The sequence below is a fragment of the Chrysoperla carnea genome, chromosome 2 (assembly GCF_905475395.1).
Source record: "Chrysoperla carnea chromosome 2, inChrCarn1.1, whole genome shotgun sequence".
Classification (NCBI taxonomy): Eukaryota; Metazoa; Arthropoda; class Insecta; order Neuroptera; family Chrysopidae; genus Chrysoperla; species Chrysoperla carnea.
The window spans coordinates 76,908,155-76,934,934 of record NC_058338.1 but is presented as its reverse complement, the minus strand read 5'-3'; the positions used below and the strand labels follow the sequence as shown (position 1 = coordinate 76,934,934).

Genomic DNA, 26,780 nt, shown 5'->3' with positions numbered 1-26,780 from the left:
TTTGTAAATTCCTTTATTACGTCGTATCGCCCAAACAGCTCAATGTATTTCGACATTTAAGGAATTGCAATGTTTGCCTTAAAAATCCTGAGGCAAAATCCTCAGGAAAGGGTCCTGAAGCAAGTGTTTGAACAAAAAATCAAAATGGTGGATTTTCGGCACGAAATAGTAATGAGTTAAATAATAAGAAAAATAATCAAACCTACCGAGTAGGATGTCAAAATAATAAAGGAAATAAAAAGAGGCTACAAAAATATACATATCAGTAATATCAGTAAATTTAATTAGGAATAATAAATTTTAATATAGTATAATAAGAGGATTTTTTATTGCCGAAACACGAAATAATTTCAAATCAAATAAAAAATTAATATCTGAAATCAAAAAGAAAGAAGCAAGTCTAGTAGTTTACAAAGTGACTTTAACAGTCGAAGCCCATTATTGAAAAAATTTGAGCCGATCTATATTTTAATGGCACCCGATTGTTAAAGTCGCTATGGAAACTACTGGGCTTGTTTCAGATTTTACTTAACACGCAGTCGGGTTTTTGATTTCTTAATACGAATTGTATATAAAAAGATTATTTTCCAATGAAAATATAAAATTTTGGATAATTTTTGGGTAACTTATGTTTTTCTCACTCATAATGTTATGAACATTTTTTAAACCCATAAACCGTCTACATTAATTATGAAACTTGTGTGCGTATAAATAAAACAAACACTATAACGTGTTTGTTTTTATTTATATGGATAAAAATTAATCCTCAAATAGACCAATAAATGTCAAGGAATTTGTCTAAAAATAAAATTATGAATAAAATTCACTGAACATGTGTATACGTATTAATAACTTTGCCCTTATATTTAATAAAATTACCATAATATAAAGTTCACCATCAAATAATTTATCATGATGAAAAATCTCTGTAAAAACTTATAAATAAAGAAAATAAATTGGCTGTTGCGTGAAAATTAGTTTAAGAAAATATATATTACATTTTTTTTGATAAATTTATGTTTTTCTTGTAAAGAAATCATAAACAATTACATTTTTTCTAAAGATTAATTTTTGTGACAACCTTTTTATACGAATGAATAGATTCTAAAAATCAGAACATGTTTTTGCCAAATATAACATCGATTTGACATGTTTTTCCAATAAATGTTTGAAGATTAATTCTCAATTAATCTTTCAAATATTTTGATGACTTAAAATAACAAAAATATTTTGATGAAAATGAACAATTAGAAGCTTTTAGAAAAAACTATATTAATAAAAGAATCATAATTTATTGAAACGGTACTCCTATGACATAAAACATTACACTGACTTGATTCCTGTCAATGGTACAAAAACGCGCTAAGAAAAATTTCCGACACTTGAAACTCTCAAAGCGAATCAATTTTTAGTACGCAAAGATACTGCGAGATCTAGCTACTAAAACTACAGGAAAGCAAAGAAGTTAGTTGTAAACTTAACGGATTCTGAATTATTGCATTTATCGACTTTGAAGAAACAAGGAAAACAGTAAAAAAGGTGATTGGGTATAAATGGTGCTTCAATCAAGATGGTAGACAGTGCATCTGCTCAGAAGCATTGAATATCCAAATGTTGAACAAACTACATAGTGCATGTTACATGTTACAGAGAGAAAATTTTGACTATAAATGAAAATGCTAGGCTAATACAGCATTCAAATCGATTAATCAAAAGTAATGATGAATTGTAGAAAAATATTGAAAAGCGAACCAAACTAGTTTTCGCTAATTGAAAGCGATAAAGCAAAAGAAGTAATGATTTTCGATTGAACAATTTTCATTAAATCGTGATCTTTATGTTCCTATTTCAAGTAATTATTATTTACGTGAACGCTACCCTACAATATCTTGATTGGGAGGATTAAAGATTTTGTGCGATAATTTATATGTCAATTTTCTACAGTTTAAAACCAGTCTTCTTCTGCTAATACATGTCTGTCATAATCATTTTTATTAGATAGAAGGCAAATAAATAAAAAGACAAAGTCAAGTATCATAAATTTTAATATATTTTTAAGTTAAAAAATAAACAACACTAAAGAAAAACTAAAATAATGACAACCTCATCCCGAAGTTGACCGTTTCATATTGAAATAAAGTAAAAATAGTTTCAAACAATTTCCTAACGATTGTAACAAGTTGGTACAGCTAAATATTTGTATTGACAATAGAATGGGATTGAATTTAAAATACAAATTCATTGATACCAAATCACTGAAGATAAATAAACAAAATCATTACTTCTATGAGAGAGATTGATTTTAGTTTTAAGTCATGCATTTGATTGATGGAAAATAAAATTGTACTTAGTTGAAATATATAATCGTGTAAATGAAGCAAATCGATACATTAAAAGAAAATTTCTTTGCGTATGCTTTAATTAGATGATTTAGTTATTATAATCGCATATCTATCATGTCTAGTCCAGGTGTGATTGAGCCAACTACATCAAGATTGTTGTTACTAACTGACAGGAAGTTTGAAATAAACTCATTGATCATTTTTATAATATATTCCATAATTTTTGGTATATATATATATAAACATCGGTAGCTCAGTTGGTTAAGCTGTAGACGTAGGACACTAGAATCAATAGTAATCCATGTGTCGCTGGTCCGACTCGAAAAATTTTTTTTTAATAAACTTACAAGCAGGTATAAACCTTATTTTTTTTACCTGCTCATGTAGTTGTGACACTCACATCTGTATTTTGTTAATAAAAAAAGGATTGTTTAAAACTATGTTACATTTCAAAACAACAATATTTGAAATTTTGTTAGACAGTATATTACTTTCATACAAACAACTCATGCGTTTGTGTCAACTTCACTACTCAACTCCCTGCGATAGTTGTGTAACATTCGTGGCACCATTCGCCATATTTGATCTCGCGATGAAGTTGAGACAACCTCATATCGGTTGGTAGTAAGAATCATTTTTTCAGTGTAGCACCATCGAAGATTACTGAAGTACTGTCATCGTCTCTATAAAATTTAATATGCTCAGATATCTAATATGAAATTGTTAAATACATACTATCAAACGTCTAAAATAAACACCCTTGCACTAAATAACTAATAACAATTTAAATAATGCTGTTATAGAGTGTTTCTTAAATATTATGCGAAAATTCCCAATAAAATATTATGAAAATCAAGAATGGCAGAAGGGAATTTCAAGTGAAAATTAAAAAGGTTGAATTAAAATATTCTGAGATTTCGATTTAAAGTTAAAAAAAGCTATTCCAGCTTCGACAATTTTTATTAAGGGTAACATAAGCAAATAGTTTTAAAGATTTAAGGACTGTAAATTGACAAGTTGATTCAACTTATACAGAAACTTGTTTAATATTAAGACTAATTGAAGATGATACAGAATGGCATAAAACAATTGAAGAAGCTGCATTATGGATGATGCCTTCCAGACTACGTCGATTATTTGTTAGAATTTTAATGCATTGCAATCCAGTTTACCTTGAACTATTGTGGGATAAATTTAATGATAAATTATCGGAAGATTTCTAACGATATATGACTACCAATGAAGCTCAAAAGACATGTATTATAATTTTAACGTAAGAATTAAATAAAGGATCAGATATTTCTCGATCGATTTCTTGAATTTGAGATGACATCTTTGAATCATTAACAGCTGAACGAATTGAAATCGGAAACAGTCAATTATGATATCGATTGAATAAATCACAGAAAAATTTATTGAGTTTCCAAAAATATTCAAAGGTAATTGAAAAGAGCGCGGAAAGCATGCTTAATATATGCTTCCACTAAAAAGTGGATAATAATACTCATTGTTATGTAAAAAAATTTTAATAAAAAACACTTTTTAAAGGACAAGCTTTTATTGTACTAAAAAGTAGAAAATAAGTTTATCTATGAGTCACTTATACCAGACAATTACTCATACTCCACATGCCTAATTATTTTTCGATTCATTCTTGACATTAAGCGCCTCAAGCGAACAAATAGTCGAGTATGAGTGACTCATAGATAAAATTACTTTCAACTTTTTAGTACAATAAAAGCTTGTCCCTTAAAAAGTATTTTTTATTAAAATTTTTAATTTAAGACTAAAAAATGTATATATATCAAATATGGGGGATGGTGGATAGAAATTCACGACGCCACAACCTTACCATGCATTTTCATCCGAACTAAACGTGCATGTAAAATTTCAGCTCAATCGGAAACCGGGAAGTGGATCAAATTTGACTTGCAAGATTTGAGTAAAGACTAAAAAAAAGCTTGTAAAAGCGGGGTGGTCGATATCTGTCAAACCAGCTAGTTTAAAGCATGTATGTAGAGAGCACCCCACGCTTTAAATTTTATATAATCATTAAAATTATTATTCATTTTTTAGTGTAATAAAGCTTGTTGTTTTTTCCACTATAATTTATTTTCCAAACTTTTAAAGAGACGCTTTATATACAAATATAATACATAATTGTGATTATATAATATAAATGAAAATACTTAAAGTAAATTTCATTTGCATATCATCATTTCTCTACTCTAATTTAGTGAAATACATTTTATTAATAACTTGTAATCAGACCTATATTAAACCCATTAAATCATATCCCATTTAAATGAATATATAGAGGTTGGTTTGACTCTTGTTTGGTATCAAAAACCTTTTGCACTTTATATAATATCTGTGTAATGTTATAGCATTTGTTGGTTCCATATAGTTTATAGTGCTTTTCTTGCAGCAGTCTCTCCATATGGTACATGTAGGGATGATCCTTTCTTTATAATAACCTACTAACTTGCTTTGAAAATACTTATTGTTATTTCTATATTAGAGGTTAAATTATTTTATATTATGCTAGTTGTTATCCGCGTCTTTGACTGCGTGTAATTCATTCAAAATTGTACATGTCCATACGAACTTCAAATTCTTTTACTTCTTCGTGAAAAGGCAATATGCCAAAAAAATATGTTCATCTCCAGAATTCTGGAACTATTTATCTACCAACAGGTAACCTTTTATATTTACATATAAGCATTCGGAAGGTAACTACTTTCTTCTCCAAAATGTCAAAATTTTTTACCAACTTTCCAAAGATTCCTTGAGCAACTACAATTTTCTTTACTCTTAACCCCCCAACCAAAAAAGGGGTGTTATAAGTTTGACCGGTAAGTATTTTTTTGTTTCTTTTCATAGGTAATTTAATAGAGAGTCTTCTTAGCTATGTATCAAGTGCGAGTTTAGGGTTCCGTACTCTGAACAGCTAAAAAAAGGCGATGATTTTCAAATCGGCTCAGTTTGCAGAAGCCTCTAAGGAAAAAACTAATTTATTGGAGAGTGTTGTTAGACATGTCTCAAGTGCGAGTTCAGGGTTCCGTACCCGAAACATTTTTCGGTGGTTTTTTAATTTTTGTCACTAGATTAGTAAGAGTAACTCTATTAAAATCCTTTAGCCCATTATAACACTTTATAGTAGAACCTTATTAACTGATAACAGAATACCTCGAATTTCTTAACAAATTTAATTTTATTAAATTCTCTTCATTTTTCTGTACCGTTTTTAGTGCTGTGTTGCATACATAAGTCACTAGACAAACACTGAAGAACATCTGTGGAAGTTTTGATACTATGACCTCTTAAGCTCTGAGTCGCCTACGTGAAGAAAAATCTTTTGTCATATCTTTTGAAAAATCAATGACATATACAACTTCATATCCTGCCTCGATTGGCAGAGCCAGTCCTGATTATACGCAGACAGCTTCGAGATCCTTAACCCGACGTTTATTGTTTTAGATTAGATAAGCTCGATTACTCGAGCCTGGATGAGCCTGGAGGTATCAAGCTGTCACTTCAATATCTGGATGAAAATTCATTAACTTGATTTCGTCAAAAATTTGTTTGGAAGATTTAACGTATTTATTTTTGGAAATATATTATTGTCTACGTTGACTACTACGAAAAAAACATTAAAATTCGTAGTTTATTTACATTTGCGTCCATTTTTCGAATTATTATCTTAAAGTAAATTAATTTTCATATCTCCAGATAAATTAGGTTAGAAACTAACAATCTATTACAATGAAGTAACAAGTACGAGGCGGGGTGTAATTATAATAAAATGTATGTAAGTAATAATCATAAATTTACAAACCTTAAATCATGGGCGGATTCTGCACGAACTAATGGTGTTTGTATACTGCCTTCAAACACAACACCACCAACACCCGTTACTTTTAATACTTCAGCACCTAATACTACTTCACGTCGATCAGCTGAAAATATTACAGCACCTCTATCGTCTGTTATTCGAAAACCTCTTGTTTGACATTCTAGACGATCATTACCTATACAAACAATATCAAAATATAATTAGACATTATACCATTAATCATAATATACAGGATGATTTAACAATTGTAATATCGTCTACAACCCTTTCTTTTGGCGGACATTCTGGAGATATTTTTTGAGTAATAGTCGTCATCAATAATAGTTTATAGATACAAAATCTACTTGATTTTGTAATTTAAAGACAAGGGATATTATACCCCCATACGGCATTCGAAACAAACAAAATATCTTGATTTTTTGCAAATTTGTTAAGGTCTCTTTAAAAACTTCGGAAAAGTCACAAAAGAAATTGTATTTCGCAATTTCAAGAAAATTCAGGAAAATTGACTAATTTTGATTAAAAAAATCGGGTATATTTAAAGATTGGATGAGTAATATTTGAGATATGACTTAACAGGGTCAAAAAACTTTGAAAACTATCCAATTGGTTCAATTTGATAATGGGTTCAATTTTATAGTTTTTGGATATTAAGATCCAAAAATAAACCAAATTGAAAATTCTGAGGTATTGATAAGATAAGATTGCTCCGAGATATCACTCTAATAAGATACCTGTCGATATCTTAGAAACTGGTTTCTCAATCGTTAAATGAACGCAGTTTTTTTTTGTCAAAATAATTTTAGAATTTTACAAAATTTTTCCCAACTTTTTGCAATTTTCTTGAAGAATAATCCTAGAGTCGGGAAAATCGACCAAAAATGAAAAAATTTGAATAAAACTTTGTATATTAGGTAATTTTGCTGCACTTAAAAACCTGTACGAAAATCTTTTATTTTCAGTTGGCAATTAGCTAAATTTTTTTATAATTTGGATCCTAAAAGCCTAAAATAATCCAAAGACTCGAAAAACTGACTTGGAACCGAGACTTGGAACAAAACGAGAAAAGCTATAATTTTTTGAGATATTTCATTTTGAACTTTTCAACCGTATTGCCCATTGGATTTTTGCTAACGCCTGGAGTAATTATTATATAGTCTTATTTTATTAATTAATTGTGGAGAGCTTTACTTTGTGGAATGGCTTAACTTTGTGTAGGAAGCTTTACTACATAATTTTTGGACTTGAAGAAAATTTTAACCTTTTTTTCAAATCCTAAAAGTCTTATTTTGTATCAAATAAAATAGCTACTAACCCAATATTAATCTATTTAATAAATAACCATTTCTGTCCCTCGTTGATAAGGTTAAATTTTTACTGGATTCAATTGTGATTGGTACACCTTTTCTTGATCGAATTGTACTAGCTATTAATGCATCCAATACCATTGCTTGTCCATTTAATTGTATACCACCTGTTACAATACGTAATTGACCCATGCCTTCCTGTAATTAAATAACGAAAAAAAATTATTATTATTGAAATCAAATGTTAATATTATGAACATTTATGAATTAATTACGAGAACTTTTGCTGATTATTTTTAAGGTATTTGGTCTACGATTGCAACTATTTTAAGAAATTAACAAAACTTGGAAAATAAGTAATTAAATGCACTCATCATGTTAAAATTTCAAGGCAATCTATTTACAAGACCGTGTATGAGACAAGTGCGATTGAAATTGACATATTTTACATGTACAGCGTGAGAGAAACGTGGAAAACATTTAGAGAAACGAGAGAAACGTGCGGCCCTTGAGGTCCACACAAATAACTTCCAAATTATTTTCGGATTTGCAGTTATTTACGGATATTGCTTGGTTCAATACAGCAAAGAAGTCGATATAATTTTTTTGTTCTATCGATCAGGATAAAATTTTAAAAAATCTCGCCCGACTCGAAGTATCTTGGCCGTATTTTTTGAAATTCTTTTCGGATCATATTGCCGACGATTGCAGTGTATTGACCGAAATATGATCCAAAAAGAATTCCATAACATTGGGTCGAGTCGTTTCGAATCGGGTGAGCTTTTTTAAAAATTCTTTCCTGATCGATATCGCGCGAACAAAAATTGATATCGACTTCGTTGAGGTATCGATCGAAGAGAATTAACGGTAATATGATCCGAACGAATTTTATAACAAACACGTACGTACACACACACACACACTTTTCCTGAAAATTGGTATTAAAGTCTTGTCCTAACCATGAAACGTAAGGATATGTTGAAAATTTTGATTAAGGAAATCGGACCCACTACAATAAATATACTGGGAAGTTAATTTTTTCTACTCAGAAGGAGTATCATCATATCTATGCAAATCTGATATTCACTAAAATTATATATTTAAAATAAATTTAAAAAACTGAAATTTATTCATTACATAGTTTCTATGAAAAATTAAAAATAATAATCATATGTTTAGACAATAACTTTGGTGGATGAGAAACGGAAATAATTGTGCATGACAAGACATAAAAGAGTATTGTAGTTGTAGCAGAAACAACTATAGAAGAAAAATTAAAAACAACTGATCACACGCTGAGTATTCAGTCTCTGCTGATACAGTATTAGACAAAAATTAAATCTTCTTTCACTAAAAGCTCATATACTTTTATAGTCTAGTCAAAATGTTCAAATTAGTTAAATATAGAGATAATGGCCTTAAAAGTACGTGTGATGGCTTGTTGAATTCAGAATGAAAACTAAATAATTAAGTAACAATACATATTTAAAAAATTAAAGAAACCCCCGCCACCAAATCAGGTTTGATCGATTCGTTTGTGACACCGCAGCTCTTAAACGGATAAACGAATTTTAATTTTTGATTTTTGTTTGTTAGGGGATTCGATGAGAATGTTCTTAGCTATGTTTCAAGTTCGAGTTTTTCAATACTGACATTTACGGTGAAAAACTATTAAATCAAACTTTTTCTGTGTCAAAGTATAAATCATAAAGAGAATATACTGCTGACCTCGAAATTCGATTAAAATAGAAAATATTCTTAATTACATTAATATAATATAAACATAAAAGACCAATAAATTATATTTTATTTATTGTTTTGTTATCATTATTGTGTTATCAAATAATTAATGTAACAAACAATTACTAAAACACGGGTAACTATAATATGTAGTATAGGTGAGTGCAAACACAACCAGTTTGTGCTTATTCTATAATGGTACTGCCTTAAGAACTGGTCATAGTAAACCCTTCTTTATAACATAAAGTTTATGAATTTTGATTAAATATAAGTCTTTCATAACCCACAACAAAAATTTATAAAAATTCATTAATTATTGATTTACTTTGAAGTACTTTTTTTGTTAAACTCATGTATTTCCCACAGAAAATCTTATATATTATTATTATTGAAAGTTTTTTTCTGCCCTACCCTTATCTTCGTTATTCCTTTATTAAATTCCATGATTAACTCCTCATTCATTGCCATCCTTATTATGTTTAGTTTTGACGAAAAATATACTAACGGTCTAAAAATGTGCCGCTAATAGTCTAAGATCCCAATTAGGATTGACCTTCACCCATTTGTTGACCGAATAAAAGTTATTTTTTATGAAATATAAAATGTAAACAAGTATCCCTGCAATGGGTTGCCTAAAAAAATGTGGTCAAGACTATTTTTAGTGAAAATATCAAAAGTATATTTTTTTCGCATTTACACAGGTTGTGAATAGTAATTACGTTCATCTGTTAATTCATTGACTCGCATATCTAAATAAAGATAATTTTATTGCAAATATGGTGCTATATGATTGTCCACAAAACCATAATTTTTAGGCAGCCCACAACAGGGACATTTGTAAATATTTTACATTTCATAAAAATAACTTTCATTCGGTAAACAGATGGGTGAAGGTCAACCTTAATTCGGATCTTGTACTATAAGGGAAAAACACGCAAGAAAAATAAATTGAACGAAAAAATGTCATAAATTTCAATAATAAGTTTATTATGCAAACATGTTTGTTTTTACAGATGCTCTCCTAATACATATAATTACTTTTTCTTTAAACATGTTCTCCTAATAATAATTTAAAAACTTTTGATTTTATGTCCATTTTGCTACGGAATTTGTTGTTTGTTGTTTTTTGCCACGGGCACAGGGTAGCCACGGTAACTGCGGGTGCAGAATTTTGCACGGGTCAAGCTTTATCTCGATCTGAAAATGTTCATTTTTCTGGGACATTCCCTCCTTTTACAGTCACATAAAATGTTGAAACAATGAAAGAAATTTGAAATTGAAGTTCTATCAGGGAGGGTTAACTTCGATCCATTTTCCTACTAATATATGTATAGACATTAAAAAGCATGTGTTAAAACCATTCATTGTCATTTGGTAGTTAAATAAGCATTAAAATCAGATAGTAAAGAGTTTAAACTTGTTCCCCTTTTTGTGTTATAATTTATCGGTTCAGTGAGTTTGAGTTGTGTACGAGTGTTTGCATAAAACAAGGGTATGATGTTGATGGTTTGATGGTGTAACCGCATGAAGTGAAGATAGGTGGCAGCAGTGGTTATGGATAATAATGCTTTTGTTTTGTATATTTAAAACTGAGTAAATGCACTTTTGTTTGTTAGCAGTGTGTTTTGTTCTAAGTCGACAAATTGATATTATATTTTAATATTTTATTGAAGAACTATAGTTTGTGTTTTGTGGCTTTTAGACTTTGAGACTGAATAAATAGGATTTTATCACTATGTAATAATACTTCGTTAAATGCTGTTTAGAGAATCGTTTCTCTTTGTTTCTGCTTCGAGGTACGATTGAGGCTAATTTGTATGTTGTTGAGTAAGAAATTTTAGACTGTTAAATAGAAAAGGATATACGTGCCTCATTTTCTCGTTTCTTCGTTGAAGGGGACTGAAATACTTGTAAAAACATAGAATTAATTCAGAAAACATACAAAGACAAAGTTAACCTAAGTGGTTCTAAGGTGTATTTTCAAGTATTGCAGAGAAGGTTATACATTTTTCTAAAAAAGCGTTTTCTATATTTTTCTCCTTCTAAAGAAAAAAAATTCAAATAATGATTTACACTCTATAAATTAAAAGTGATACTTATGATTATTATTTATTATTATATTATCTAGGGGCATTGATGTAGTCTATCATACTTTCCGTTAGTCAAAGCATGAGAAATAGTTAAACAAACTATGCCATTTCTACAGCATATTCAAAAATTTTCTAAACAGAGATTTATTAATTTTATGAAAGTGGTTATAATCATAAAAATATTATTTTTGAAAATTTTGCTATGAGCTTTTAGATATACTTTAAACTAAATTTTCTTTCCAAAATGCATGTCAAAATCATAAATTGAAAAAGCTTGTAGTAGGGATATGCCCTGGTTACGTAGGTACTACTAACAACTAATAGGTTCCTTCGAAATTTTCAAGGATATTAGTTTCCTTACAGTTTTAGTTGAAACTCTAAAGAAGGTAATACCTTAGGGTTTCGAGTAAAACTTCTTCGAAATAAAGGACATCGTTTAAATTCTATTCCGAAACATGGAAATACGTACTGCTTAAGAAAATCGTTATAATTCGAAAATAAACCTTCTCCGATTTTCATGATAACTTCATTCCAGGCTTATTCGAATCCAGCAAACGATGAAACCAACCAAAACCAATTCAGGGTTGTGGATCTCGAAATATCGTCATTTGCAAAAAACGTTATAATAAAATCGATTTTAATTATTTTTTGTTTTTAAATTTTAGAAAACCATAAAAATAAGACTAGCTGGAGCTTGGCGAAAACAATGCCATCAGCCCAAATCATACTAAAGAGGAGTAAAATAATAATAAAAATATCCCCACCTAATTTTAAACATCACTTCAAGGCTATCACAATCCGGGGAATCGTGCACGTTTTTCCCACCAATACTGAATTACGGTTTCGTTCTATTGATGCAGCCAAAACATGCACTAGGATAATTTTAATGCATTTGGTATAAGGACAACGTAAACATATAAGTACTGTATAGTAAAAGCTCAGACTCCTAGTCATACTTTTAATATCATATAGCAGGGGTGGCCAAGCTTCTTGATAGTCCGAGCCATTTTCCGAAATTTGAAGTTTTTCGCGAGCTGCAATTAAATACGTATTTAAAAGGTATTAGAAAATTTTTTTACAGAAATTATATTTGTTCAAAACATATAAATAAAAGTTTATTCAATTTAAATATTAAAAATTAAACGAATTTATTTTATTCTCTTGATAATATTGGTGACAGCACTTGTCAGTAATTCTTTCAGATGCTGATTAGTTAATATTGATCGATGTTTGAATTTCACGAATTTGAAAGTGGCATAAAATGATACACATAAATACGTTGTTCCGAGTATTGAAATAAGTTGACAAGCAGCCCTTTTTTAGTTCAGGAAACTTGTCTTTTAGTCCAGATTAGGAACTATATTTGTAGCAAAAGTGATACAAATTGTTTTCTCCAGAGCACAATGTCAACTGTCGGTCGATTACGGACGATTACGCAGTATTTATATTCGTTGGCTCCGTTTTCGACGAGTCATACTGTACTTAACTTGGACAAAAATGAAATTTGTTACAACGTTTCTTCACTTTAAAATTTGCACTTATTCTTTCATATTTGTTGTCAGTTATTTAAAAGACATTTTGAAACACATACGGAACGATCAAAATTTTATAAAATATAATTTAATTACACAAAAATGATAAAGGAACTTGAGAGCCACAAATAATTCTTCAAAGATCCACATGTGGCTCGTTAGACTCAGATTAGCCACCCCTGTTATATAGCAATACGTCATTCTACCATTGTCATAGCTCCTAGTTAAACTTTTGTTGTTTTCGTATTCATTATATTATTGTACTTTTACTATAATAACAAAATGTAACGTTGCGTACCATACGTTGTTGACTGAGCTAACGTAAATAATATGTATACGTAAATAGGGTACATAAAATGCAACGGCTGTACGACCTATCGAATTAGAATAACTGGCTAACGAACGAACAAGTTTGATAAGCTTGGAAAAATATTTATATATATACTCTCATTCTCATCGCAGTTATAATTTAAAGTATTTATAAAACCCGTTGATATATTAATACTCCAGTAAACGCAGCTTAAACCTATAAATTAATTTTTTCCTATAGTACCGATTTAGATGATAACTTGGGATTAAGCTTTGATCAACCTCTAGATCACAAGGTATATGATGCGTAGTGGTACTTTTTCTCAGGGGGTTAAAAAATATATGTTGAAAATGGCAAGTGTTATTCAAGTATATTTATAAAAGAAAATACTTTCCGAATTATTGGCGATGGAAATTCGAAGTATTTCAATCGCATATGTCTAATATATAGTATATTCATACATGGCTAAGTATTCTACAAATGTAGTTACAAATTGTGCACGAATATAAGTGCAGTTTATGCGATCAAATATAACGATTGTACCACCTTTATATTAAAAACTACTTAAGTCTTCCTTAAAAATTAATAAAAAATATTTTTAAAGACAAGCTTTCTTAAAAAATATTTAACTAGGAAGTAAAAATAAAGCTTTTACCCACATGTATTGGATTTTAATACGAAAAAAGGCTCTATCTAGCGATAATAAAAACAACTATAGTTTGCAACGCCCATAGATACATAACATCTAACAGAAATGATTGTTTAAAATCTTATAAACCATACATTAATGTGAATGTAACAATTTTTACAACCGAAATTTTGTTAAGAGATTGTATAAAACAATAAAATAATTGTTTTTATTTTAATTTGTGTCATTATGCCGTTTGAAACAGTGAATCGTGAGTTAAATTTTCATTTTCATAAATTTGATTAGAAATCGAGTTATCTTATAAAGTCAATCAAATCATTGGACGAATAATTGGAATTGCAATTGGACATAGCGGTATTCGCTGGACGGAGACGTCATTCATCTTCATATTGGGACAGTGGTATTCTATGGATGCAACGCCAATTATTCAATAAGTACTTTGGTTTGGAAATTGGATAAATGGTTTTCGAATTTGTACCTGAAACAAATGGTCTGGTGACAACGCTCTGTCTATAACCGTACTGATTTGCCGTACCGTCTATTGGTTACGACAATATAATAAAAAAAGTACAAAGTTTAAATAAAAAAGAAGGAAAGCTGTCGCAATTATAAGACTCAAGGTCTTAATCAATGTAGGTATCTTTAGTCTTAATTTCTTTCATTTAATCAATGAAAAAATCAGTTGAGTGCTTCAAGTATGATTTACTTTTTTTACTCATGACGCTGACATATTTGGGTTAAAATTGAATAATAATTAAGATTAATAGTTATTTGCATATGTATAACTATAATTTTTGTTCCATTATAAAATAAATAAATATGTAGTTGAACTTTAAATCGCATAAATTTCATGTAATTAAATATATCATTTATTATATTGTGTAAGCATGTCTCTAAGATAAGGACCTGTTAGTTTGTGTAATAACTAAGTACCTAGTTGTTAAAATAAATAGTATGTTTTTAAGTAAAATGTTTGTTCATTGAGTGTAGTATAGTTATCAACGTGCCAAGTATTTACGTATATCATTTCTAACTAAACAAAAAAACAAACGATTTACACTTTGTGAGAAGAATGTAGATATAATAGTTTCTTCCTAGAAATTCCTACAAAATAGAGTGAAGAATAAAATCTCATCTTCTAGTGGGATAAATCTACCGGGTTTTGATAATCAATTTGGAAAACTTTGGGAGAAGGCTATTTTTTTACATAAGTTTCTTTCTATGTAAAAAATACCGAAAGGGAGTTTTCCATTGATTTCTTTGGTGGCGTTTTCTTGAATATATCTCCTTCTATTGATTGGGCTGAGACGAATAACAAAAAAAAGAATTTTTTTTTATGAATTTTGCATCGACCTTGCTTGCTATCGAACCCTGAACGTATAGCAAAATAATCTCAAAATGTAAAGAAAACCGCAGTAACCTCACATTTTCAACTTTCTCTGGTAACTTTCGAATAATGAAGGAATTGAGTTAACTCGAATAATGAAGGAATTGAGTTGAAATTCTGGAAAAAGAAGCAACTTATAATCATAAAAAAGTGTGGTTTTAGCCCGATGTGTAACCTCAATTTTGAGAAAAATGAATTATCCTGAAAAATTTCCACAGCTTGTCCTGTCCGCTCCGACAAACTTTTTTCTTTTTTTTTTTTAAGTTTTACTTGTTGACTTTTATTTTCGATTAAATGCAATAATGACCTATTTTTAAGTCGCATTTCCTCCGAAAGCTTTCGATTTTCGAAAAGTTTTTGAAAAATGTTAGTTTTTTATGAGAATCAATTTTCTAATTTAATGTGGTATTCTATCTCTTAATGTTTAGAAGAACTAGGTCCAATCTGAAGTCAGAACATAATATGTATTCCCCATCAAACTCTGCAACTTTTGTTCAAGTTATTAAGTTTTGATTGATTAACTACAAAACGAGCTATAAGCTATGCTAGCTTAAATGACCCCCCCCCCTTTATGTTTTAATTCAAATTAACACATAACCCACCAAGTACCAAAATCAAGGGAATTCTTTAACCAGAGCAAAAGCTTAATTGAAGATTATAACTTTTCTATCTTGTAATTTTCGAGAAATCTTTTACCAAGAACTAAAAATTATAGGAATATAAGTAGTCTAATTAAGCCAATGTGATTTTGAAAAAGTGAAGAAGCACAAAAAACCGTCTATAATATTTTACACTCTTTGGAGTGTATAACCAGTTGTATCTATTATCAAAACATTAGGGCACGTAAAAGACTTTAGTTAAATATATTATGTATCCGGTGTGATACATTTAACGGACGTCCTTCGTATTCAGTCAAGTAAGTAAGTAGTATATTTATTTACAGTAAATTTCTTGTTCCCTTGTTCTTCTTCTTGTTTTTTTTCTCTTTATATTCCTGATTATTTTAAATAACTTATTTATTTATGTAAAAACATTTAAATGTTATTAAAATCATGTTACAAATTTAATATATATATTTAATATTAAATTTGTTAAGGTATAATAGTTTCGGTGAGATTGTTTGGAAAATAATGAAGGTAGATCAATAATAAAATGGTAAGTTCTTCTTGCTCGGATAATAGATTAGCAAATAAAGCTGCGGAACTCTAGCAAGAAAAATTACCTCCAAGAATCGATGTCCAAGATTTTGTTTCATAAATAATTTGTATCTGACTTCCCGCATTTTTCTTTAGGTGTAAATAACATCTATAGTTAGGCTTGTTACAATAGACATGATTCAAGAGGGGCAATAATTGTGAATATATTCTGGAGTCAAATTATTAGAAGATTGTAAGACTAAATAATACTATTCTAGGAATGCATTTGAATCTGTTCTGAACCAGTTCATCAGCTTTATGGTTTTACAAAACACTTTCATACTTTCGATAAAAGAAAAATGATGTATTGTTTTCAGTCAATATATTGAAGTGTCCGGATATAGACACAAGTGAAATTTACAAAATTTATAAAACCTCCGACAAATGCGATTTATTCCTTGTAAACCGACTTTTAGAAACTTAGCTATAAAATGTTTTCAATCAGGCGGTTCGACCGTTTAAAGGCTACTATGCCACTGAGAAACATACACGCACAGATAAACACTTTAAACTTATAACACTCCTTCTTAAATCATTATCAAAGTGATGGTCAAGGACATCAGATGAGATGAAAAAGGATACTTAGACAGCTATCATTTTTTGGGAAAATTTTTTGGAAATATTTCAATTGAAATTGAAATATTTGGGTTGGCTTTGTTCTTTTGAATTATTGTTTCGAATTACCTAATTATTTTACCATTTCACTTTTCAAAATGAATTGAGTCAGGTTTATTTGACCATTCATTTCCATAGTAATTATTTATATGTTAAAGGTATACGTCATGCCTTTTCCAAACTGAATCAATTTTAAAGATCATCGCCTATTTTTTAGTTTTTTCGAGAACGGAACTCTAAGCTCGCATTTATATTATACCTAAGAACACTTTCCGTTTAATTACCTTTCAAAAGAAAAAAAAAAAAAATTAAAATCGGTTCATTCGTTTAGGCGCTACGATGCCACACAGGCACAATTACATAGCGGTCAAACACCTTTTTTTTTTAATTCGGAGGTTAAAAAAGTATAGCATTCTAGTTTCAAATCTCTGGGAGGATTGGAATGTGTTGTAATTCTGTGAAAAATTATTTCTAAGTTAGTCTACTTGATTTCACAAAAAAAGTGAAAATCTAGGTAGTAGAGAAAATTCAAAATTTAAATCCACTTTTCTCCTTTCAATTGTTTAAATGCTGCCTGTTGGTAAATGTTTGTAAGAGTTATTATACCTATTATATGAGCTAAATTTGTAAATGCATTCAATCTCTTGTTCACAAATTATACAGTTAATTAACAAGTAACAATGCTTCTATGAATAAATATAAACATCTTAGTTTGTATGCCTTTATAGTCTAATGAAATATGGACAGTTGTGAACTGCTGCTGAGAAATTACTTGCTGCAACATAAATGCCGTTTCTGCATTGCTCCGAGCGGATATCCTGGACTCAATCAAAAAAAGTGGAAACAATCATTAGAATGAGATAAATTGTTGAAATACCATGTATAGACAGTGTTAATTAGACAATCGTTTATTACGTCATGCAAATAAAGAAAGATAACCACTCTTACACACAAAGTAATAGAAGTATCTTTCTTCTCACTTCTCCATTGAACATATTATTTACTATAAACAAACATATACAATATATGTAGGTTCACTTAATAAAATACAAACATACTATATAATATCTAATTTGCACCCTCACGGGTAAACAGTGATGTTTACGATAAAATGCTTCAAACAAAAGTTGTTTATTTTTGTATAAGGAAAATTTTTTACATTTAAACTTTTGCTCTATCTCTTACGATTTACAAAATGAGTCCTACGGACCTAAAAACCAAATGATCTTTGTTGCTCATTTATATGAACTTGAGATTGATATCATTTTTTCGTTTCTGGGTTATGGGGGTTATTATGTTATCGTGTCGACAGACAGACATACGGGCGGACAGATAGACAACCGGAAATGGACTACTTAGGTGATTTTAAGAACACCTATAATTTATGTTCGTAGCATCAATATTTTTAGGCGTTACAAACCTGGTGCACCTTGATATATTTCATGTATACATATGGTATACAAATATCTAGAGCCTCATCGGAAAATTTTTTGGATCTATCTTAAAAATTAAAATTAAATATGCCAAAACTTGACACTCTTCATCTCGTTAACGACAGAGAAGGGTATTATGCCATGATAACCAACGTTTATTAAGGAAACATGATTTTTATCAAACAATATAATTGATTGATTATGATGAAATTCTGCGCCGGTGAGTGTATTATAAAAAATCTGTTTAAAGTTAATTAAAATAGAACTTTGCTTACGTACCGTTGAAAATTCCATAACTTTTAATACCCATAATGTCAACGCTAAATTGATAATGACCATTATTAATAAGCCGAGTATTAGTAAATATAAACATCGTTTACGCCATCCATAGATACCAATTTTAAAATTATAATGTGACGTTGTTGATGGATTTGTGTGTGTACTAGAATTTGGAATTGGTGTTGTTGAACGTGCACTTGTATTTTCTGGCCAATCTTCTTTTGATCTCCGAGATCTGTAACAAAAATAATTTTCATTAAATATATTGACGAACATTATTTGAATATGTGAGTAATACTCTCGCTTTTGTTCGAAAATTGATCAATTGTGTCTGTAGAGTAATGAAATTAAACTTCCTCAAATAATTAGCTAGTTGGAAATTATTTCTTAATTTTTCTTTTAGCTTTATGCGGAAATCATTAGGCGAAGGAAAAAAGAATCAATTGAAAAAACAGCAAGGTAATAATCGTCGTACACACTTCTGGGATAAAATATAAATAATGAAAAATAAACTTGTTCCATTGCACTCGTATACGAAAACCATTTAATTTAAAAATAGTATGAATTACAAGAGAAACTGAAATGAAATGAATGGATGACACTTTTCTCTATTATAAATAATACATCACTGGAATTTAACAATCAATGCAATTGAGACATATCCAACGATCAATTTTAAACTTCCCAGAAGAAGTTAATGTAATGGGGCCGATTTTAAAAATGTCCAGTTTTACATATTTCCGTGGTTTCAAGGCCGCAATATCCGAGTCAAATCTTTTCAATGTGAGGTCTGTGTGTGTTTGTGTGTACGTACGTGCGTTTGTTGGTTCGGATTCTTTCGCCTCGATAATCAAGCGAACCAGTTATGACATTAACACGTGACTGGGATTATTCGACGCGTAATCGTAGATTTAAAAACTGAAGAATTAGAATTTTCAGAAGAATTAGTTGAACCGTTTTGCAATGGTAATAAAAAGCTGGAAAAACTGAATAAACAGAATCTGAAAAGTGGATAAAACACATCATTTATCTATGGAGATAAAGCATAAGCTGTAGTACATGTTCGAAGAATAATCTACGAAGACTAACAAGACCCTTTTTTAATGTTTTTTCCCCCCTCTGGGAAGTTAGTCGTGTGGACTACAGAGGTCGCACTCACACGACTTCAGTACCACACTGACTACGTATCGGCCAATTTATTTAAATTTTAATTATGTCACAAATTTTGATTTACTATAAAATAAATAATTTAAAAAAAATCGGACTGTGTTAAATAAAATCTAAAAGGAAAGAAACAAGATTAGTGATTCACATATAGCGACTTAAACAGTCGTGGCCCATTATTGCATTTGAGCCAATATAGACTTTAAAGGAGTTTTATTGCATATCGACTGTTACAGTCGCTATGTAATCAATCTACGGGACTTGTTTCTTTCTTCTCAGGTTTTATTTTACAATGACGGTTTTTAGATGTTTTGAGTATTTATTTTATTTTAGACTTTTTAGTGTCCCGGTACTAAAAAATCCTATATGGTACTATATGAAAACTTTTTAAACCAATTTAAACATATAACTTATATAAATTTTTCCTCTTTTAATTTCCTAAATTTTGATACCCCACTCGAGAGATTTGATTAATTTTTTTTATTATCTTATTTACATTTTGTCTTTTTTTTTCATCGGGGTAATACAGAAATTTACAAACAAATATACATACATACAAGATACGCTCAAAAAACATTACCTCTTCTTGACATTCGGGTAATAAAGTCCATGCAACTTTTAACGCACAAAGGTCTGTAGTCTATATAAACCTTTAGTTGCGACCTATATTTTATTTTATGTAAAAATCGATTGTTATCGATTGCACCGAACAAAACCATGATTGTGTGTATGCACCCTATGACTGTAATAAAATGATGTGTCAAAATGCTTCAATTTGTGTTAAAAACTTTCTTTCCGCACTTATATACATTTATGAAAGTTTCAAAACAAAACTCATTCGAATGTCAAAATGACAAAAGAACAATATATTTCATGTTATTGTTGTGAATGTAACGCCTTCATTCACAGTACGTTTACTTCTGGGTTGCCAGTTGGGACTAATTCAGACCATAACAAAAAGGTGGGAGCTATGGTAAGTAAACAAAATATGTATATTTCCAATAAGCTGATTTTGAATTCAGAAAGAAAATAGCTTAAAAATTTTAATAAGAACAATGTATTACTAGGTTAAATTATGTATTACTAAGTTAAATTAATTTTTGTCTTCATTAATACCTCTTTTAATTACTGAGGTCAAATTGAGTACATATTACAATTTTGATTGGTTAAAAAAATACTTTCAAAGGCTTGTTTGACAAAATGTCCTACCTATCGCATGAAGTTGTTGTTTTTAAAGATATAATATTACGCTAATCTCTATCCCTATATAATATAAATGTGAAAGTGCGGATGTTTGTTTGTTATGCTTTCACGCAAAAACTACCGAATTGATTTGAATGAAACTATACAACAATATAGCTCATACATCAGAATATAGAACACATGATCTATAATCTATAAAGACATATTAATAAAAAATTTTTCTTTAATCTGGAATTTTACTGCTCCATCTATGATCATCATTTTGATCCATAAATTAAAAATTTACGTAAAATTTAAAATAGTAAATGTAAAACAATTCATGGCCTTTTATTTTGATATACTCAATGAATTATGACTGTTACACGCTTAAAAAATTGAAAACTGTGCATATATTTTAGCTGTGTAAAACCTTTCGAGTGTTATGGATCAGGGATAAGTGAGATCAAGAGTGGTGGAGGTTATGAATTGGTGCTTTTTACTTTTAAGCTGAGTGAAGCCGGTGGGTATCAAGTTATTTTTTATTCATAAATCATGATTATTTTTAATTACAACTATCAAAATCTATACCTATTAAAATATTTTTCTGGAGCATAATGGGATTCTGAGATTTCAAAGAAATTTTTAAGAATGTCATTTAGGGCATAACTTTAAGCTGAAAGCACTAATTTAATGAGATACGTACGTTTATATACAATATGTTAACTCTCTTCAACTGCCACAGTAGGGAGACCCATATGTAGATCATTCGGAACTAAACGTACTATATTCTCTTCTGCTGAGGTTCTATCCATATTTCTGTTGTGGTATTTTATTGTTTATGATAAAATTGTTGATAACAAATAATAATAATTTTTATATCTACATGAAAAATACTCTAAACGTATGTGGTGATTTATTGCGTTATTATATCCGGTATGTACAGAGTGCATCAAAGTAGGCGCCAGCAATTCGTTTCATGTGTATATTACAGATAAGAAAATTTTGTAGGTGTTTGACCCTTGTTAGTATCAAAAATAGAATTTTCTAATTATATTTTCCCCTTCGGTCGGTAGGATTGTGGGAGAAATATTGTGTAACCTTATGCAAGTATAGTTACATAAACATCAAAGGTCTAACTTTTGCGAAAATATTTCGTATCCCATAATGAAAGTCTGAAATCTTGCGGGAAACTAAGGAGAAAGTACTTGCACCTACGATGACCCTATTCCTAAGATGCCCTACTTTCAAAGTCTCATACTTGTAGGCGTTTAAATAAGTTTAAAATTCGTGTCCAAAGTTTCTATAAAGGCCCAAAACACGGGTTTACAATATGGTTTTGGGAATCTGCGTGTTTTTTTTTATGTTCAGTTTAAGTTAATGGTTATTAACAAGTTATAAGAGATTTTCGTACTTATTTCAAAGATTTTTTTTATTTGCACCGTGCGAGAGTTTTATTGGAGACGTTTCCATGGTAACGATACACTACTTTAAGTATAGAATTGTATGGATGCATATATAATTGTATGGATTGCATTTATGACTTACATTGAAAATTTAATATTGTCTCACAAATTTAAATAAATAATTATGATAATTTACATTTGAAGAATAATATTTGTGCAATTTGATTTCTTATTTTCACAATTGTTAATGCATTAAGTTTAATTAATTAGTGTTTTTCAATAATTTTAATTTGACATTTCTATAACATTAACGAATGGCAAATTTGTCATGACAGCCTTCTCTGAGGACTCCCAAAATTTTTCACTGGAAGCGCTGGCATTGATTTTATTGTCCCGACCATGACTACGCACACAACGAATACTCTTAATTGTAAAGAAAATATTTTGAGTTAATTTGCGTACAGTTCTTGTTTTCACTTTAAAAGATTCTTAAAATAAGAGAAAAAAATGTTTTTTATTGTTTTTATTTAAAGATTTTATTTTGCAGGTAGATTTAGATTGCTAATCCTAAGATTGCCCGCCGTACCCTTATGACCAAAAATACTATTGTAACAGACTAAGTAGCTTTACGTAAAAAAATGATATTTCTTTTGATAGAAACTACCTGAAATTACCTAAATTACCTGAAATTACCTGAAATTACCTGAAATTACCTACGTACCTCAGAGGGGCTATCGTAAGGACCAAATAAGAAGTGAATATTTTTTTAATGAAGGCGTGTAATTAAATACTGATTCAAACACTGATTGAATTCATTTACAAATAAATGAGGAATATTATTATAATTTTTGTTTTCATAAATTATTTATAATTATTTTTTAGATTAAAGTGTTACAAAAAATGGGTTTTAAAAGGTTTAAAATGTACCTTAGTTATAGTTTTATGTGTCAGCTATATTTTTTTAATAAAACTAAACAAACTGGACAAATAGATGGATAGGATATATTCGAATAGTTTTGAATAAAAATATGAGCAATGATTATTTTATTACTAAAAAAATAATATATACTTTGCACTTGAAACAAAAATGAAACATTTATTTTATAATGGTGGTAAATGTACACCAAATACAATAATAAATATACATTTACTATAAAAATAATAATAATAAAATGATTTTAAGATCAAACTCATAGCATCATGTGCGGTTGAAGGCGATGTTACCAATGTATCATATTATTTATAGGATGTTTAAAATGTGTGTTTAAACTGAAAGAAGTTGGCTACTTTTGAAAGCTTGATAATTAAATTCGTGTCCGCAGCCTCAGTGCATTCCGCCTAATCCTCTCCAGAAAAAGAAAATAAAAGGCAAAGAGTTCCAAAGAAACACAGACTTTTTCATCAACTCTGTGTCTGCAAGTTTATCACGTATTATGTTGTTGACGGTTATCTAATAATATGAAATCTTGTAATTTAGAAATCACAATTTTATTTAAAATCTATTCATTTATTATTTATGTTTTGTTCACTAGCTTGTATACAATTTTATACATTTTGAGTTCGAAAGTGAGCAATTTAGGTCAATTGAGCGCTAAATGAGCAAGTCAATTGGGTCTGTAGGACTCATTTTGTAAACCGTGAGAGATAGAACAAAAGAAAGAGCATTCCTTATAAAAACTAACAACTTTTGTTTGAAACATTTTTCCGTAAACTTCACTATTTAATTTACTCGTGAGGGCGCAAATTAGGAAAAAACTTTGGTGTCCATAATCTCAAAAACTATAAAAGGTAGAGAGTTGAAAATTTACAAGTAGCTTCAACTAATACTTAGTCATGTAAAAGATTCTCGAATAACCATAGTTGTGTGTTATTTTTTTGAAACTCTTCTAATTTATAAAAAGAAAATACAGGGTATTTCAACAATCATATCAATTTTTGTTTTCACTTGTTTGAATTATCTTTAATTATAGCTTGTTCTTAAAATTTGTATCCCAATAAAATAATGTTTTCTTTTAACATAGTCAAATTCCGGTTGTGAAAAAGGTAATAATAATAATAATAATACTGAAGTTTAACATCCGTTTCTCTGACATATACGCCTATAACAGATGTCACCCAGTTCATTATTTGTTAATCTTTATTTATTAACATTACATACATATATACAATTACATTTATGATGTGGGTGGAATCAGTTACTTCGTTCTTATCAAAGAGACGACAATATGATCAATTCTACCGCCGCCATTAATTAAAATTATTCACACTTCTGGTGCCTGGATTCGAACCCGCAACCAAATTCTAAGTAGACAAACGGTTGTGCAAAAGGTTTTTGAGAGATTTTGATTTGATGTGTTTGTCGTTACTATAATTATTGGCTTACCCAGGAAACTTACATAACTTTTACATGATCATCGTAAATAAGTTTGAAACCTTTAACTGCATTTAAGAAATATTATTGAATTCAATAATTGAAAACATTTCTATATTTTCGGATAAGTATCGACACACAGGGTGCTGTGTATATATAACACAATGTTTTAAATGTGTATAATATTTATTATAGACGATTGTACCATTTACCATTAACATCCTTTTAGATAACGAAAATAGCTAACAACATAGAACTCAGTAAAACAGAAGTATAACATCAACTATTTACTCAGAAATCGAGTTTCTATGTTTCCCGACTGAAATGTCATTGTTCGTTTATTTTCAAACAATACACTACACTACTATATCTTCTGTATAAATACTACACACATTTGGAAAACTATTCACACATATAATACAGACCCACTAGCTACCACAATCTATATATTACTTTGTAATTTATACAGACTGATTTATTTAGAAATCAATGAAATATGTCAAATTTAAATAGCCATCAACAAAAAAAAAAAACTTCTTGCTACGAATTTTCAAAATTTCGTTTATTTTTATAATGACGCAGAGGAAAGTTAGACATTTTAGAAATTCCAATATTGAATTTCATGCCTATATGAAAAAAATTTAAATTGACAAGTGAAAACAAACAATTGACTGAGTTAATTGTTGAAGTACCATGTATAGACCGTGTTGAATACTCTGTTACATTACACATAAATACATGTCACACATATATAACTGATATTTCCATATAATATAATATACAATTTGCGCATAATTTGCGCTCTCACGAGTTAACAGTGATGTTTACGAAAAAATGTTTCAAATAAAAGTTGTATATTTTTCTATAGGGAACATTTTTTACATTTAAACTGTTGTTTTTTCTCTAACGGTTTACAAGATGGATCCTACGGATCCAAGACCCAATTGCCCTATGTTACTCATTTATGAACTCGACCTCACTTTTTACTTCCTCGGCACGCTATAAAAGTTTTAGCTTGATATCTCTTTTTATTTTTGAGTAATCGTGATGACAGACGGGCAGACAGACAACCGGAAATGGACTAATAAAGTGATTTTATGAACACTTATACCAAAATTTTGTTCATGGTATCAATATTTTTATACGTTACAAACTTAGGGCTAAACTTAGTTTGCCTTGGCATATTTCATATACATGGTATAAAAATTTAGATGGTAAGTGTATTGGTTTTTAATATCCATCTACAGTGAACAACGGAGGTAACTACAGTATTTAAACTCGAAACAAAAATGTCTGTTAGATGCGTGCGTTTTCTTGGCATCGCAAGGAAATTATATAGTCAAATAGCTGTTAGGCTACATCCTTTGTGCACCTATTATCCTGATCACGATCTTCAGTGTTACGATTACGTATAAAATCTTAAAAACACGCTTTTGCAGTTGGCTGAACAAAAAACTAGAAAATAATTTCCATAAGGTCCATTACGTAAAATTGATAAAAATATTGAAAAAATCTGTTATACAAATATTTCATAAAAATAAAGCGTGAATCTATACATTATTAAATGACAAACCAAAGCATCTGTCTGCTGTCAAACATAAGAGTGTTGCCATCTCAAAGATGTGAACATCTAAAAAAACACTTTTATGATGTTTTCAACTTGGGCTAGGTCGCGCGACCAATAAACAAGTTCATTAGGTGAAACTAATAAAAAATTTCAAATAATTTGCATAAAATTATTTCATAAAAATAAAATATTTCAACAATAAGCAGGCGTTGCTCAGGGGTGAGTCTTCATTACAAACGAAAACTAAGCACAAAAAAAGTGAAAACAAACAGTTGACTGAGTTATTATTGTTGAAATACCATGTATAGACAGTGTTGATTACGCATTCGTTTATTATTTTACGTCATGTAAGTAAAG

General features: G+C 29.5%; 1 protein-coding gene across 1 annotated transcript in view; it reads right to left on the bottom strand.

Annotated features, from left to right (window-relative positions):
• The window catches only part of LOC123293908 (zeta-sarcoglycan), a 684,554-nt gene that overhangs the window by 11,765 nt on the left and 646,009 nt on the right, over nucleotides 1-26,780 (bottom strand). Inside the window, exons 3-5 of the mRNA XM_044874903.1 lie at nucleotides 18,737-18,971; nucleotides 7,514-7,703; nucleotides 6,181-6,373 (exon numbers count right to left, since the gene is read on the bottom strand). Coding sequence (XP_044730838.1) covers nucleotides 6,181-6,373; nucleotides 7,514-7,703; nucleotides 18,737-18,971 — 618 coding nt within the window. The remainder of the gene's footprint in view (nucleotides 1-6,180; nucleotides 6,374-7,513; nucleotides 7,704-18,736; nucleotides 18,972-26,780) is intronic.